Below are 17,398 nucleotides of genomic sequence, written 5' to 3' on the forward strand. Positions count from 1 at the left end.
ATTTCAAAATTCTTCTCAACTTGGGTGTCCAACGCTCCGTTAAGTACACCTGCTTTCTTTGAGTTTTTTTTTTCTCTGGGAAGTTTTCTCTGCCTCTATCCGTGCCAACTAACATATCAAAATACAAAATTCGCTATCTTCTTATACGTTGATATTAATTAATATCAGATTCTCATTGCTTCTCACTTAGGTCCTGCCCTGTTGTTCATTACTATTCATTTACATAACACAATACACAATAAATATACATAGCAATATTAATAAAAGTTATCTGCTCCCGCTGGTAATTATTTAAATCTCAAAATTCTTTATATGCAAATTCCTAATTAAATTGAAATATTATTCATAATTTCACGAAAAATTTGAATATGCAAATCATCTTATAACACAGATAATGTGACGTTCACATTTATTCCCCTCTTAAGGAAATGCAACCGTTAATCGCTTAATCGTTGCATTTTCTCAGAAGTTGTACTAATCTACTTTACGTAAAACACATACATATTCCGTATATATTAACTTTATACAAGAAATTTCCCTAAATACATCAATATGTCCTAACAATCATAAGATAATAAACTAAACACTAATAACACATAAAAATAATCCCTAACATGTCATAATCACTTTATCATCATAATTCTATACAAAATTCATCTCTTGCGTAATATCCTGATTCAGCTGTTGTATTACACTCCGCGCAACTACTCTCTTGAAGGCCAGACGTAAAGAGGTGCGTCTGGGAGTGATTCTTTCTTCTTCAGCTCTCCATCCTGTATGACGTGCTGTGTTTATTTCCTGCCTTTCCTACGTCATCAGGTCAGCTGTGTCCTGAGGAGGCGTGGCTTCACGCTGAACGTATTTTTTCAGGTGGAACACGTTTCTCTTCATTAATACTTCCTTAGTCTCAGGATCACCAAGCGTGCAGACATTATTCTGCGCAGTGGAGAGTGTCAGGTAAGGTCCCGTGTAAAGGAGCATCATTTTCTTGGTAATGCCAGAGAAAGCGTCAGATTTGGGAAAAGCTCTCACCAGTACCAAATCTCCAACCTCGAAACGCGCTGGCTCGCGACGTTTATCGAAGGCCTTCTTTCTTCGCTGTGCTGACTTCTTCAGGTTACTTGCTGCTAGCTCAACGTAATATTTCAACGATTTGTGTCTCTCTACTTCTGGGATCTCAAATAATCTCGCCAGTTCTTTCGACGGTGATTCTCCCAGGTGTACTTGATATGGACTTAGACCAGTCGACAGATGTACGCTTGAGTTGAGACACTTTTCAATTTTCTCAAGATGTTTGGGCCATTCCCTCTGCTTGTCATGGCACAATTTTCGTAACATTCTCACTGTCGATTTTACACCCACCTCAGCCATGTTTCCTTGGGGATAGTACGGAGTACTATAGATGGGCTTAAGGTTTAAGTCCGAGAGTTCCTTCTTCCACTTGGCACTCGAAAACTGTGTCCCATTGTCTGTCAAGATGACCTCAGCAGACGGACACAGTTTCAGGAACTCCTTCAGCTTCTTTAACGCTGTGTCTGTGGTGGCCCTTCTGCACGCATAGAGTCCAATCAACTTGGAGAAAGCATCCACGCATACAAGGATGTATGACACGTTGCCTACCCCCACAGGGAGAGGCCCCAACCAGTCCAGACAAACCATGTACCCAGGGCGACGCACTAAAACAGGGTTCAGTGGTCCCGAACGATACATGTGAGGGGGGGATGCTTTCTGACACAGACCACAGGAAGCTGAGAATTTCTTTATGGCATTCCTCATCTTCGGCCACACAAAATATTCAGTTAACATTGGCACAAGCTTGCTAGCAGACAGATGTCCTCTCTCATTGTGGTAATATTCCAACAATGGCTGCACAAGCACTTCCGGTATGCAAATCCGTAGACCGGAACGGTCACGTTTACATAGCCGTCCATTTGAGAGCAAGTACTGGTGGTTCTCACTGGCTGTTTTCCCTGAGTTTTCCTGGTTCTGCAGCTTTCTCTTGACGTCGCCAAATACAGGGTCTGAAGTTTGCAGCTCTGGCAGCACTGCAATAAGTTCCCTTAACTGACTCGGAATATGGGTCAGTATTGTCATCAGAGATTCATTCAATACCAATTTCTTTGCCTTATCGAATTGAACTCCTGTATTTGGTGGGTACCTGGAATGGTAGTCGCTTAAATTGTCCTTAGACTTTACATACTCAAATTCGAATGTCAACATATTCAAAGTTAGTACCCAACGCATCAAACGCTGTGACGTAAGCCTACATAACAGCAGAAAACGTATCGATTGATGGTCGCTGCGAATTTTGAAGAAATTGCCTACCAAATAGTGTTTAAACTTACACACGCCATCAATTACACCAGCCATCTCTTTCTCTGAAATTCCATAGTTACGTTCTGCTGCATTAAAGATGCGTGACGTCATTCCTATTACACGGACCTCGCCATTGTCGTCTAGTTGATAAAGATGCGACGAACAACTTACATCGGAAGCGTCACATTCCAAAATAAGTTGTTTGTCAGGGAGCGGCTTCTTCAGCACTACTTTCTCTCTGAAGACTTCGCGTATCCTTTGAAACGCTACGTCGTGACAAGGCAACCATTGATATTTCACTCCCTTCTTTAACAACTGAAACAATGGGTATAAAATTTCTGAATACTGTGTACTGAATATTCTATAGAATTGACAGTACCCAATAAAACTTCTCAATTCTTTCACGTTTCTCGGTTTGCGAAATTCCATAACCTTCTCCAATTTCTCCTGCGACTTCTCAATTCCAGCAGGGGAGAGGTCATAGCCAAGAATGGAAATTCTCCGGCGGGCAAATTGACACTTTTTCAATCTTAAAGTTAGGCCACCTACTTTCAACTTCCCTAACACAATATCAAGATGGCGTAGATGCTCATCAAAAGAAAATGATGATATGGTCACATCATCAACATAATGGCCACAAAAGTCACGACACTCATCCCCGAGAATGGAGTTGATCGCACGCACACATGAAGCTAAGCTCTGCTTGGTCCCGAAGGGAAGCTTCTTGAATACATACGTAATTCCGTCGTGAAGGAAACCTAAATATTTCTGGCTCTTTTCCTCAACTAGAATTTGCATGAAAGAATCCACTGCATCTAAACTAGAGAACCAACGCCGTTCACATAAGTCTTGCAGTGTACACAGTGCAGGGATCGGCTGGTCGAATTCTGCGCGCGTAATAGCACCGAGCTTTCTCGCATCCAAACAAGTTCTCAAGGTCCCATTCTTTTTCGGCACAATCACGAGTGGACTTAGATACGAAGTGGGATGCTTCTTGATTATACCCCACGCCAACCAACGATTAATGGTGTTGGTTACAGCCGTTCGGTGTCGCAGAGGATAAGGATACATCCTTGTCTTCATGGGTCGATCATCTGTCACCTCAATGGAATGCTGGTAATCCCTAATGGTACCGGGCTTCTCGTCAAATATGCTTCGATGTTTGTAGAGCACGTCGTACAACTTTTGCTTTTCCTCCCCACTCAAATCAGGATACTTTTCGACATGATCTCTAATTTCTTCTGGGGTAGCCTGGGTTCGAACCTTCGCCCATTCCTGTGGCGAGTAAACGACGTTTGCAAGTTCGGCTGCAGTTGGGAACTTCCCATCGTCCAACTGGCTGCGCAGGGTAGCCAACTCTCCCTGGTGGCCTCCGCCTGCTGACGCTCGCTCGAACTGCTCTGTAGTCAGCGGTCCTCTCCTCGACACGCACATACTACTCAGTTTGGGATTCTCACAATCGACTACATCCTCTTCGAACTCCCAGGATAATTTTCTTATGAAAAGGTCTTCTTCCTCTATTTCGATGTCTCGAAAAGAAACTTCTATATGGTGGGGATGGTTAAGCGAAAGGACGTTTCTCTCATAATCTAGGATCGCTCTACTTTCTACAAAGAACTGTGAACCCAAAATGAGTTCACGGTTCAGCCCTTTCACTACTATTGCTGAAGTATAGAACTCCTTTTCTGCAATCACTAACTCTAACAATACTTGGCCGATGATCGAAGCGACGGCGCGACCGAACGCCGAACTGACTCTAATGTTCGCTGACTTAATGAACGCTGGTGGGGGGTCTCGCTTACGTATTTCTTCCCAACATTGCAATGAGATAGCCGAGATGCTCGCGCCACTGTCCAATAATGCCAGAATTTTGCTATTAAATAGACCTACTTCTACCTCAGGAAGTGTAACTAAATTGTTATTGGGTAGCTTTTCAGTCGAACTATCTAAAAGGTTCCTAAAAATCGCATTCGTCTCGTCAAACAACTCTTTGTTTATTCTAATTTTGTCCCCATTTCTCTGTAAAAGCATAATCTCGGGCTGACGAATGTCGTTATTTCCTTCACGAACGAAATGTGTCGTGCTAACTATACGTCTACAGGTTTCACAATCCCCATTCTCAAGTGTCTCTAAAGTCTTTACAAATGTTTCACTACTTTCTTCTTTTTCTTCTTCTACAACATTGTTGCATGCAATAACACAATTACGCATATCCTCAGAAATACATTTCGCCGGTTTATCCTGAATATTCAGTACTCCAGTATTCAAGTCACCGCTCTGAGAACATGCGGACAGTTCTCAGTGGCGTTGACTAGTTCCAGGGCTATTCGCACGTGAATTCCCACGAGACGAGACTTGTCTCGTGGACTGCTCAGTCCTATCGTTATGAACACGGAGCTCATTAACCTCCGCAGCATAGTCACTATTTCTATTATTATTATTGCGAGTTTGTGCACGACCCCTATTCCTTCCACGTCGTTGTCCTCGATTTCCCTGAGTTCTCGTTCGAGAATCTCCAGTGTCACGCTCCTGACCACTGGAATTTCTCGAACGCCAATTGCCATTATTATTTCCATTTCTGTTTCCATTGCCTCTTCGTGAACCCCTATTATAATAAGGCCCATTGTCCCTGTGGAACCTCCTGTCTCTGGTGGGGTTACTCGGCCTACTGTTTCGTGAGGGGGGGAAGATCGTCCTACATCTTCTTCTTCTTCCTCTACTGACAGTGTGTTTATTCCCCTCCTATTGTTGTTATTACTTGGTGGCTGGTAAGTGGACTGCAGCTCACCAACAATGTTCAACAATTCATCTATAGATCGTGGTTTAGATGACACTATACATCTATAGATGGAGAATGGCAATTGCCGTGGAAGAACTCGCAAAAGTACCTGGGGCGGTAATGGGGGGTCGAGAATACTGTTGGTATGCAGTAATTCCAACAAGTATTCTGTCGGCTTCTTGCTTCCCCGTGTCTCGAAGCGTGACGTCAAAATAGAGGCACGGAGATTAGCAAGTTTCTCCTCGCTAAGATAGGCGTTCTTGAAATGTCTAACGAGATCTTGGTAATTAGCGCATTTCTTCAAAGTCACCTGCATCCACTGACGTGAGATGCCGCGGAAGCAGTGGGAGGAAAAGGCCAACCGTCTCTCTTCTGGTACACCCGTTAAATCGAAATAATTATCTAGTTCTACTAGAAAATTATGGGCCTGTATTTCTGATTCAACTCCTGTAAAAACAGGAAGTGACAAATCTCGATGTAACAGCCCTAAGGCTGACGCTACCTGGCAATTCGCAACACTGCTATTGCTACTGCTTACGTTGTTTATGTTTGGAGGGGGAGGGGCAGCCTGCTCGTCTGAGTTCTCACGCCTGGGAAGCTCAGGGAACTGTCCCGCATGGCTCGGTCCAGCGACCGGCGTTTCGATTCTCTCATGCGAGACAGAGGCTGTGTTTTGACAACTGGAACTGTTTTCTCGCACCGACTCCTTTAACAGTTCCAGCTGTTCCTCCCATCTCAGTTCTGCTCTACGCAACTTAGATTGTAAGTGGCCCACTGAACTATCTACTGTAGCTTTTACCCTGTCTATTTCAGTAGAAACGGCGGCTACATTTTCCCCCACTCTCTCCATGTCACCACGTAAATGGTTGACATCACGAGAGACCTGTGCGAGATCCGAACCAAGGACCTCAGATATCTCGCCTATCCTGTTTTCAGTGTGAGTCTCTAATTCACTAATTTTATTCTCTGTTGCCTCAACTGATGATTTTAATTCCTGGCAGGATGCTGTTATCTTGGATTCCAGAGCTTCCGCTGAGGAATCGATCCTTGCTTCTAGCTCTGTCACGTTTTGCATCATTTCACGCCTGAAACTGTCCGTGATCTGTTTTTCAACAGCCTCTAACCTCTCTAACATGGTTCTGCTAGCGTTCTCCTGCCTACTTGCTAATTCCGATAACGTTTTTTCATGCCTCTTTTCTTGAGACTCTAATTTACTTGAAATTTCTGACAACGATCTTTCATGACTCTTTTCCTGATTTTCAAGCTTATTCGCAATCTCTAAAAGTGATTTATCCTGCTTCTTTTCTTGAGTTTCCAACTTATTCGAAATGTCATTTAATGATTTCTCTTGTTTTTCAGCCATTTCCCTTATCATATGAAAAAGTGACGCGAGACACGGGTCAGATACCGATGTGACTTGCGCTGAGGAGCTAGGAACCGGTTCCCTAACCTGCTCCGATTCATTAGCCCTCTCATTACTAACTGTACCTTCTCCAGGCGGAACTACTTCCTGGAGAAAGGTGTTTACATTTCCTATTGAATCGCTTCTGGTGTCCTGAGACTCCGATGGAAATTCCATTATTTGCGCAAATTGGTCGTCAATATTGTTGTCGCCTACAAAGCCTTCCATCGCTCTAGCTTGACTTCGCGTTACTACCATTAAGTGATTATGAACTCTAAATAAGTAACTAGGTTCTCTAATATGCCTAAACTTGATTCGCTAAATGTTATTCCCCTCCAAAAAGATTTAAAATTTGCCAATACACTTCAACAAAATAAATGCATATAACACAACAATAATACACACAGAAATAATAAACTTTCTGGATGGCAGCGCGACAACCTGAAAGAAAAACACATCTACTGGTACCCGCGTCTGGCTTGCACTAAATATCGTAAAAACGTTGGGTATCTTTCATTTCTTGTGGCAACATTCTTTACTGAATCGAAAATGAAAAAGGAAAACAAGACTTTACTTTAATTCTCTTGCCACAATTTAATATTAAAAGCAAAATTTAGCAAAGGACATTTCTAAGAACAAAACATACATCCAGGATGGTGTGTGTGTCGTGCCCCACGCGTTAGGAAGCCAAGTTCTTTGTGAGCGGAGGATTGTGAGTTTGCATAATCTGAATAAATTACTAAAATCATTAATATGCAAAAATGCAAATGTGGGAGGAATCTTAATATTTAATCTGATATTTACTTTAAAATTACTGTCACCTCCTGCCACAAAGTTAATTTAGTGAATTTAGTCAGTCGGTAGAGTCTTAGAATGAATAAAAGTTAAAATTTTGAAAAGAAGTAAATAATATTCTTACTAGGCATGACACTCTAATTTACAGGTTCACATGGTTTTAACACCCATCCTGTATGCGAAAGATACCCACAATATGTTCATCGCAATTACGATCCACTAATAGACCCAGCTTCCGGCCTGAAAAGCAAACAAGAAAGACAAAAGAAGGGTAACACATTACCTTGCGGCCAACTGCTACAATAACAGAAGTCAACATTCCAGTGAAATCCTGCTTTAATGCTCCACTTCCGTAATTCCAGAGCACACAGAAATTATATTTACAACAGCACTCGCGCGCGCGGTCTTACTAAGAGACCTGAGCAAAAGAAAAAAAAAAATATTTCTCTTAATCTTTCTTTCTCACACTTTGAGCTCGCAATTATTACTGTTTGTGCACTTTTGTTTTTATCACGCCGCACTCTTCTTTCTTGAAGTGTCTCTAGTTTGACGATTGACTACGCTTCCGGGTCGAGTTTCTTCCAAAGTTGTGGACCATCCTTTCCCTAGGTTCTGCTAACCGTCAGGTTTCCTCTTCCATGGAATTTCAGTAAATGCCAGAGCCGGTTCAACTGGGTAATCCTTGGTGTGATACAACGATAAAATACATTTGTTATTCGACGAAAGTTCTCATGCCGTTCTCCTACATAAAATCCGTCTACTAAATACAAGCGAAAATAACTCAGTTCTTGTATTGAATGGGTTTTGATTAAACTATGCTATACGATAGCATTGGTGATTTCCTACAGAGCACTGCAATGCTTTTTCTTCACTAGGAATGTTATTCGCATTCAATTTCACTGTGAGTAGTGTGAACAAGTGATATAGCGTGTGACGTAAACATAGTACAAAATTTATACTGGTGTGAAGCACTTTACGAAATATGATGTAAAGGTTTGTCTCTTCCACTAGTAATTGGTGATATATGTCTCACTTTGTCTCATATCACTTTTGAGAAAACACACTTTAAATATATATACAATCGGTATCTCACACTCTCCCATTCCACCACAGGAATGTTAGTCCGGAGAAAAACGAGGAAATACTCAAAGTAAACTAATTATGATTGCCCATTCTACAGCACACACGCACAGAATATCAGTGTGTAACTAACGCACTATTCTTGTACACACATCTCTGAATGGTCAGAGTACCAAAAGGCTGACGGTCAACACGAGTACGACTTGCAGTGCTTTGATCTGCACTCTTTCGCGATTTAACAATAACTAACTCTCTGGTTGTCCCGAGTAATGTTATATCTCTTTGCAGTTTCATTGTTTCTTTCAACTGCAGGGTTGGGCCGAACCAAAGTAGCCCGCTCCACTGGAATAGGGGTGAGGGTGCCTCCCTCACTTGCGAGTTTCCAGTGACCTACATAACTAAAAAAAAAACACACTTGTTCATGTTCTTTTCCACTTTGTCTATCACTTCAATGGCATCGTTGTCTGTCACTATGTTTGTTAACTTGCTTAATAATCAAGCTTCAATTTCGTATCTGTTATGCACCCATACTGTGCCGTAATTACGAGAAATATTCACACAAACACCAACATTATTTAAACTCTGTCACTTGACATGTTTACTTAAACACCTTTGTCAGGTGACACCATCTATCGGCGACACCAGGAATTACTTGAACAAGTGACATTGAATATGGTGAATTACAGAAACGGATGCATTGAAGAGATTTGGTTTATGAACAAATTAATGATGTTAATTAAACAAATTAAATGAACTATGCAAAATGCTAACACATTAAAATGACTTTAAATACGGCTAAAGTAGCCTGACACATAATAAACAACATAATATCACTGATTGGAAGGTCGCTTTTCCCTTGTAACAGTATTGCCTTCTCAGTTATATTTAAAAAAAAAAAACAAAGGTATGTGTTCGTCTCCCTGCATACCTTCCATAACCACAAACTCGGCCTAAACTGGTATTAGTACAAGCCAATTTGACAAAACAAGATATATATATCGAACTACATATGTCTAATTACTACGAGAACACCCAGAAAGTTTATTTCATAACATAACACATATTATCATTCAAATCATATCAGCGGTGCAGACGATAACTATATTTTTACAGAGACATCTAGCGGATGTCATGGAACCATTACAAACAACGTTCTAGACGGCTTCCCCTCTAGTTCAAGTGGACTAGTCAATAATTTTAAAATAGTCAACTTTTCTTTCTCTGAGAAAGTTCCGTTGGCAAAGCGACGCTTCACAAGTCGAACACGCTAAAAATGGGCGTGTTTAAAAAAAATAACACCTCTTTGTATACGGATTTCTCTCGTAGACATGCTAAAAATTTTATGATTTTTCAAGTATTGTATCCGCAGGATTTGTGTCTCGGTAGTGATAGTGTATGCTACTCCCTATAACAACACTAAGAAATTCAACTAGCACTACCTCTAAGCAAAATCTGAATCTCATAGGTTTTCTATCCTTATTCAGATGGTTATATTGATTTCAAAATTCTTCTCAACTTGGGTGTCCAACGCTCCGTTAAGTACACCTGCTTTCTTTGAGTTTTTTTTTTTTTCTCTGGGAAGTTTTCTCTGCCTCTATCCGTGCCAACTAACATATCAAAATACAAAATTCGCTATCTTCTTATACGTTGATATTAATTAATATCAGATTCTCATTGCTTCTCACTTAGGTCCTGCCCTGTTGTTCATTACTATTCATTTACATAACACAATACACCATAAATATACATAGCAATATTAATAAAAGTTATCTGCTCCCGCTGGTAATTATTTAAATCTCAAAATTCTTTATATGCAAATTCCTAATTAAATTGAAATATTATTCATAATTTCACGAAAAATTTGAATATGCAAATCATCTTATAACACAGATAATGTGACGTTCACACTTGTTTACGTAATAATCTAGCACAGAGGAAAAACCTCTGTTCTCCCGTCAAAGCTATTTCCCTTAAGGGTCTTCACTACACCGAAATTAAACTACCGCTAATTTTAGAGTTTTTCTCTAAGATCTTCAAAACAAATAAAAATATTCGAAAAGCAAAAACGAAGTGCACTAAACAATAGTATTTTGCATGTGATACCGCTATCAGAACTCATCTATCTGCTTTCGATTTGTAACTGTGAAAATTGATATCCAACAATGAAATTTGATAATAATAATAATAATAATGTAATAATATACAACTTGGATATGAATTTTCACTGTTAGTTTCCGTGGCTTGTAGATATGTTTAACTTACATGTGTTTTCGTGATAATCCAAACTTTGAACATGCGAGTATCAGTCTCCTAGATTTTCATAAATAACTATAAAGATGGTCTTAAATCTTCCAAATAAGTACAAATAACGGTTACTGATGTTCATAATTGACTTTTTGAGAACATGCTGACCCTAATTGATAAACCACATGATTACCTTTCCATTTTAAAAATATCAGATTTCAAAATGGCGAATTTCAAGATGGCGGTGGAGGTTCGTGATCGACTCTGCCCATTCTTCTTTTGCCAATACGTGAAATTACCATCGTTTGCTTTGTATATCTTTCACTACTTTTACGATTCAACAGTTTATTTGATTGTATTTCAATAACATAGCATAGCCCTTCTCCCACCAAGTTTGACCTCCTTCCCCTCCGTTTTTTATGGCGCTCAGCCGCTATAACTTTGCACATCGTACATATTTTCACATCCTCTATCAGGCGCATTAATTCTCATCCCGCAACTCGATTCATCAATTTGGACCCTTTACTTATTAGATATCTGACAACGAAACACACATATCTGAATCGTCCCTTCCGCCCTTCCACAAGTTATACAGAAATCCTTGTCTCTGGGTAGGAGTCAAATTTTCACAGCAAAACAAAATATAATGGTATAGTTTATTTGTAAAATGAAAATGAAAACTTGTGATTTTCTCAAAAATGATTCTATCTTGGTCTTATTTCATAACATTTCCTTAGCAACCCTATAATAGCTATTGCATAATTTATTTTCTTCACATAAGGTCAGGAAGGCAGTTTACTGGGAAGTGTTCTTTTCATTCTGACAATTTTTGCAAAAATAACTTAAATAATTTACTTGATATTTAGTTATTTCATTATTAATCCTATAATATAACATAATCTATTTCCTTCTGAAGAAGCCGGGTAAGATTAATTCTTTTTATAGTTTTCTGGAAGCTCCTGTTGTAATTGAAGACTTTAATTGAAAAACGACCCAATTCCACCGAAGTATTTTTAAGAGGAGGGAAACACCTTATAATTTTGACTATTTTTGTTTGGAAGTGCTCTTTGTGATTTCTCGTATTAATTATGCTCCTCGCAGTCCCCCCGCCCTAAATGTTCCCAGTGCGTGAAACAGGTATACCTAGGTAGTCCTATCAAATGAAAAATATGTATATTTGTATGTGGGTTCGGATGTTTTCAATTCAGATCCTCAATTTGAAATATTTTTGTGTTGTTAAGCACCGTTACATGTTCCAAATGTGAATAATTGGTTACATTTTAGTACATTAAGGGAAAACATGAAACTATTTATTCTAAGAATCCTCCCCTCCCTATACCAAGCAAATATTGAAATGACGCCATTTGAGTGATTGTTATGATTTACGTATTGCTATAATTGCTGTGATATTACTTATAAAAATGTACCAAATTAACGGCTAAAAAACAGTTTTGCCACGATTTCAAAAGGCTGGTGAAAGAGCCCAATGATGTTATTAAATGTGTCAGAGTCGACTAATTTTGGTTTCTCATTATTTGCGACTAAGGCCAAATATTTTTTATTCAAATAATAAACAAATTATACCTGAATAACTTCTCAGTCATTAAAGTTTCCTTTCCATTCACTTAATGCAAACACGCTCTAAGCCCTTCAACTGAATCGAAAAAAAAAAAAGTACCTTGACTTGTCTATTCAGTTGAAATTATTTTGTATTTAAAATAAAATTTTGATAGCCCTTGGAACAAATTCCAACTAATTAAAAAAGAAACAAAGCTGAAAATACGAGAAAAGTAAACTTGATATGGTATTGTTTTTTAATTTAGATCCTCAATTCTATTAAATTTTCATAAACAAATATTGTAGTTACGTAGTAACTGTAGCATGACACAATTCAATCTAAGAAATGAGAGTCAGAAAGTTAAGTGCAGCGATCCGTTTATTTTGTTTATTCAACTTGTAGTTGAATTCATCCCCTTACACTTGAACTATTTTCACGTCAAAGTTCTAATTAAGAAGCTCCCCGCAAACTTCACCAAAATTCCATGATTTTTTACAAAAATTAACGTGGAACAGTCAGACAGACAAACACACACACTCATAGACACAAATGCATAATGTGTCCGATAGTAGAAGCTCTCTTTTGATCGCTTAATGATAGTAATGCTTCAAGCTTCCTGAGTTCGACATATAAAGTGCCATATATTTTACGACCTGATAAAAGTAAAGATTTTCCACTTCTAGCTTTAAGCATTCTAGGGTTTCAGTAGGAGAGCCCTCACCTCTGTTACGAGGGGTTTCTGGTTCGATCGCAGGTCATGTGTTTGTGGTAGACAAAATGGTGTCCATGGGTTTTCTCGGGCCTTCAATATTCTCATTCCGTCGATTATTTCATACGCATTTTTTAAAATTAATTATCGATCTCTTCTTTTCCACAAGTATACACCGAGCGTAACGGAGACGGTTATTACGATAATGAACGAAATGATGAAGAAAGTGAAAGAAAACGAAAGAACCCTCAGAAAATCCCACGCACAGTTTTTGTCCACCACTAAGTTCACTTTGTCGTGGGCTGGGATCGAACTAGGAACTACATGCATCAGAGGCGAGCGCTTTACCACTGAGCCATCCGACCTCCTCATCCTTATTTTAAGTCTGGATTTGATTGGATTGGATTTAAACTCAGCAGCGGGGCTATATAAGACTGAACCTACAGCTTAATGTGGTATCCAAATCGTTTGAGCTCCGCAGGGAAACGAACCCTTATCTCCTACACCAGAGGCGCCTGCATTATCTACATAGCCACAAGAGAGCTCTCGTGTTATTTTGTCTAGAACGTCATAATCATGGGACGTAAAGCTATAAATTCTTGTTAGTCTAGTGGCTACGCGCGCGCCTTTAGTCATAGTTCCGGGATCGATTTCCGGTAGGAGACCTTTGAAATTTTGAAAACATTACGCTTGTTGGGACTCCATCTTAAATTGTACTTCTATGTCTCAATTCCAGAAAATCTTTAAACATTATGTTTTAGATATATATTATTAAATATGATTTTTAATTTAAAGAGAAAATATAGACCTTCTATTTCAAGATTACCGTAGCGTTGACTAAACATGCACAAATGTGGTAGGAAAAATCATATTAAGATTTTAAAATGCTATCTTTCCTTAAAACCAGTTTCACTATGTCAGTTAGTTTTCGAACTTGGTTGCCTTATTATTTTCCCACGCTTTAGGAAGTTAGGAAAGATTCTCCTCATTGTATATTTTTAAAAGAACGAACTTTTCGGTATATGTTTATTAACTTTCTGCTTCTATTTATGTAATGAAACACGTCATGACGATTTTGCTGCTCTCTCTCCCCTGCGTACACAGATGTCCGTATCTGCATTATATTTTCTAATGTGCTAACCTCAGCAACAAATTAGAAGTGAATTTAAAGTGTACTTTTGTTGTTGATGCTAGTTCTGTCTTATATAGTGAAACTACAATATTTCAGAAGTGAAACTTTTATATAGAACCTAATTTAATTTCAAAAAGTTTCTCGTTTTTGACTCTTATCTTTAAAATGTTGATCGTGTGAACATTTTTCCCTACTAGCTGATCTAATTGTAGGTTACGTGTGGTGTTTTGAATAACTATTCTCTTGCTCTACAGCGCACAAAGTGCTCAGGCGACCGATAGCTGTTTAATTCGTTGATGTTGATCGATCAGTTTTCATTGATAGTATTTAATGGCTTTTCATATTGAAGTTCATCACTGCATAATTCAGGGATTTCTTCAAATGTTGTATAATATTGGTCTAATGAGTTATTTAAATGCACATTGTACCTGAAGCTCTAGAAGGTGGGATGGCAGTCGTAGAACTCTCCTCTCTCGTCCGTGGTGCCCCTGGTTCCAATCCAGCTGACGTTAAGTGGACTTGTGATGGAGAAACACCGTGTGCGTGGGATTTCTTGGGATTCTTCTATTTTCTCTCACTTTCTTCATTCCACCATTGTCATCCATTTCATTATGACCGTCTCCCTAAGCCTCAGTGCATAGTCGTGGGACGTTAAAGTTTTCTTGAAGAAATCTTATACTAAAGGCTATATTCTGAGTGGTTTTCATTTCAACATAATGTAACAGAGACTTATTTATTGTTGTCTTATATAAGGACCAGTGCTTTCTTTGGTGATACGAACTTTAGGTAGTACATGTATCTAAAGTTTTTGTTTAATTGCCAACAATATACTTGTACTGGATGCATTTGAAAGATAATGTGATCAACAGATGACAGTTGCTCCTAATTTCTTCCGTTTGTAGCAATTTTGACGTATGTCTTCATTCAATCAAAATGCATAAAATAACATTTTCATGGTAAGTATTGGCATGTTTTTTTTTTTTCAGAAAAAGGTACGAGTTAACATTACTAGCCTTAATAATTTTCCAAAGAAATTAGTTACAGCAATAAAGTTAATACTTAGTAATATGAAAGGAGTTTACTGGTAGTGGTATTTATAGGATTGTGATTATCCTTGAGATGCAGTGATACTTAATAATGAATGCGCTGTTTTCTTTGATTTGCTTTTGCATTGAAAACAAAAAAAAAATTCATATCCTTCTTCAAGTACAAACAAGATAATTAGAACTTCAGTTTTTTACACCCGAAAATGTTTTATTTAGAATATCCAATCGATTGTGCTAACTTTTTATTGTTATTGTTAATACTAATAATATTATATACAGTAAGTAAGAAAAACAAGAGATCTTCAAATCATTCCTGAAATGCAATTATGTTCAAATAAAAATTCTCCAGCAATTACTGTAACTTCAGGAAGAACAAACTTTCCACACAGTTGTTTCAAAGGTAATTAATTCAAATTTGATATTCTCTGTGTTGATGAGAAGATGAAAGTATGCTATAGTTTAGGGGTGTGTAACTTGGAACAGTGGGCGGGCCAATCACAGAGCACAAAATGGCTTCGCGGTTCTCAGTGTAGGTATATCATTTTTACGGCAATTGAATAGTATAGTTTTAAATGATGGAACATGTTCATCATAATTTACATCACAATAACACAAAACAACTGTTATACTGGTAACCAAAATATTTACTCACAAAAGAGGAGCAGAATAATGTATTTAGAACTATGTCGCTACATCTAGCAATCCTTATACAGAGGGAAATTTCCCCCAAATACCTGCCCTTGCCAAGTGCTTGTCTTCAGGGCGTTACCACATTTCGCACTGTGTGATCGATGGAAAATTTCCAGTTCACTCTTAGCAGGTTTTGTAAAAACGAAAAATTATAATCTGACCAGCGGGCCGGAAGACAGGGTTAGGCGGGCCGCATGTGGCCCGCGGGCCGGCTGTTGCACACAGCTGCTATAGTTAGAGGTCTGCGTGGATATAAAATATCGCATCCGCATCCGTGCTATTTCTATCCATATCTAACTTGAGTTCACAACATGCCTGCCTGTATTCGCATATAATTGAAATAATATTTGTAGCTTATTTGATTTCCAAAATAGTTTCTAACTTAATAATTGTAAATATCTCCTTTGTGTTTTGAAAATCCCTTGATATAATATTAACAAATTCATGTTAAGCAACAAATAAATTCCTTCCGATTGGAAGTCAAATATAAATACAATTTTATACACAATTCATGCAGACAGATGTTACAAAATTAATAGTAACGTAAGTACTTCTTTAGGTCTTCTAATATACAAATTTCTAACAAGAAAATTGTTCATTTAATAATACATGTTAAATAATTTCAGAGTACCTTACGCTTTTTGTTATCTCATAAATTATGACCATCTTTGCTCAGAAGACAAATACAAATGGAGACATAAATCCCTTGCGGAAGAAGAATGAGCAATTTCACATAAATCTTCATTTAAATCTCTCTAATAAACTTCATATTTATGATGGATATTTAAAAGCAAAAAAGAAATAAAGAATGGAATACAATATTACTTTGACGTTTGTCCGAAACAGGAAATTACACTTGAGTCAGTAACAAGTGACGCTTCTAACAATATTGTCTTTTTCAATCATCTGCAATTTGATCCACTATCCGGAAATAATAAAAATATATCCGCGAAAAAAAAAGACTATATCGATGCGGGTATTTACTTCCGCGCAAGAGCCAAGTCAAAACTTTTTTCACTTCAAATAATATCAAATATTAATAGCATCGTTAATTCAAAATGCTCTATTGACATCATTCCTGTAACAAGATTTTTGGAAGTGAAAGAACATACTGTTTGTCGAATTTCACTATTTTATACTGCAACATAAATTATATAGGGGTCTACGTGAAGTATGATAAATATTTATTTGATTATGTAAAGTTATGTTACAGTATCATGTTTTCTTGCAGCATCACCAACATGCTACAGCAAGAACTACCGTATCAAGACATAGATATTGAACGAGAAGAACCAGTAGAAAGTAAATGGTTAGAGAAGGCTGAACGAGAGCTTAGAGAAACTCCTCAGCGAAGGAAAGAAGCATTGGAGGAGCTCAGAAAACTAGTTCTTGGTATGTATTTACTCACTATCTATCTCAATCATTCTTATGATACTACTAAAGTTAAAACTGATTGATTTCTTACATGTTGTAACGCTAAAATAACATGACAATGTTTTGTAGTAGTTTTATGTATTACAAAATGTTGTAATTTAAAATAACATTTATTTTCAATAAGGTTCTCTTTGTTCATCAAAAAAAATATCGTCAAAGCATACAGATCATAAATTGCTTGACAATTGACTGGAGTAGCAGTAGCTGGATAAT

The 17,398-nt window shown here is 38.0% G+C and overlaps 1 protein-coding gene across 5 annotated transcripts in view; it reads left to right on the forward strand.

Annotated features, from left to right (window-relative positions):
* The window catches only part of LOC145693315 (clavesin-2-like), a 159,172-nt gene that overhangs the window by 84,884 nt on the left and 56,890 nt on the right, over nucleotides 1-17,398 (forward strand). For all 5 annotated transcript variants that reach the window (XM_081769193.1, XM_081769192.1, XM_081769191.1 and 2 more), the window contains one exon: nucleotides 16,983-17,143. In XM_081769193.1, the coding sequence (XP_081625319.1) occupies nucleotides 16,993-17,143 (151 nt within the window). In that variant the 5' untranslated portion in view covers nucleotides 16,983-16,992. The remainder of the gene's footprint in view (nucleotides 1-16,982; nucleotides 17,144-17,398) is intronic.

Source organism: Thermobia domestica, chromosome 8, assembly GCF_964235325.1.
Source record: "Thermobia domestica chromosome 8, izTheDome1.hap1.1, whole genome shotgun sequence".
NCBI lineage: Eukaryota > Metazoa > Arthropoda > Insecta > Zygentoma > Lepismatidae > Thermobia > Thermobia domestica.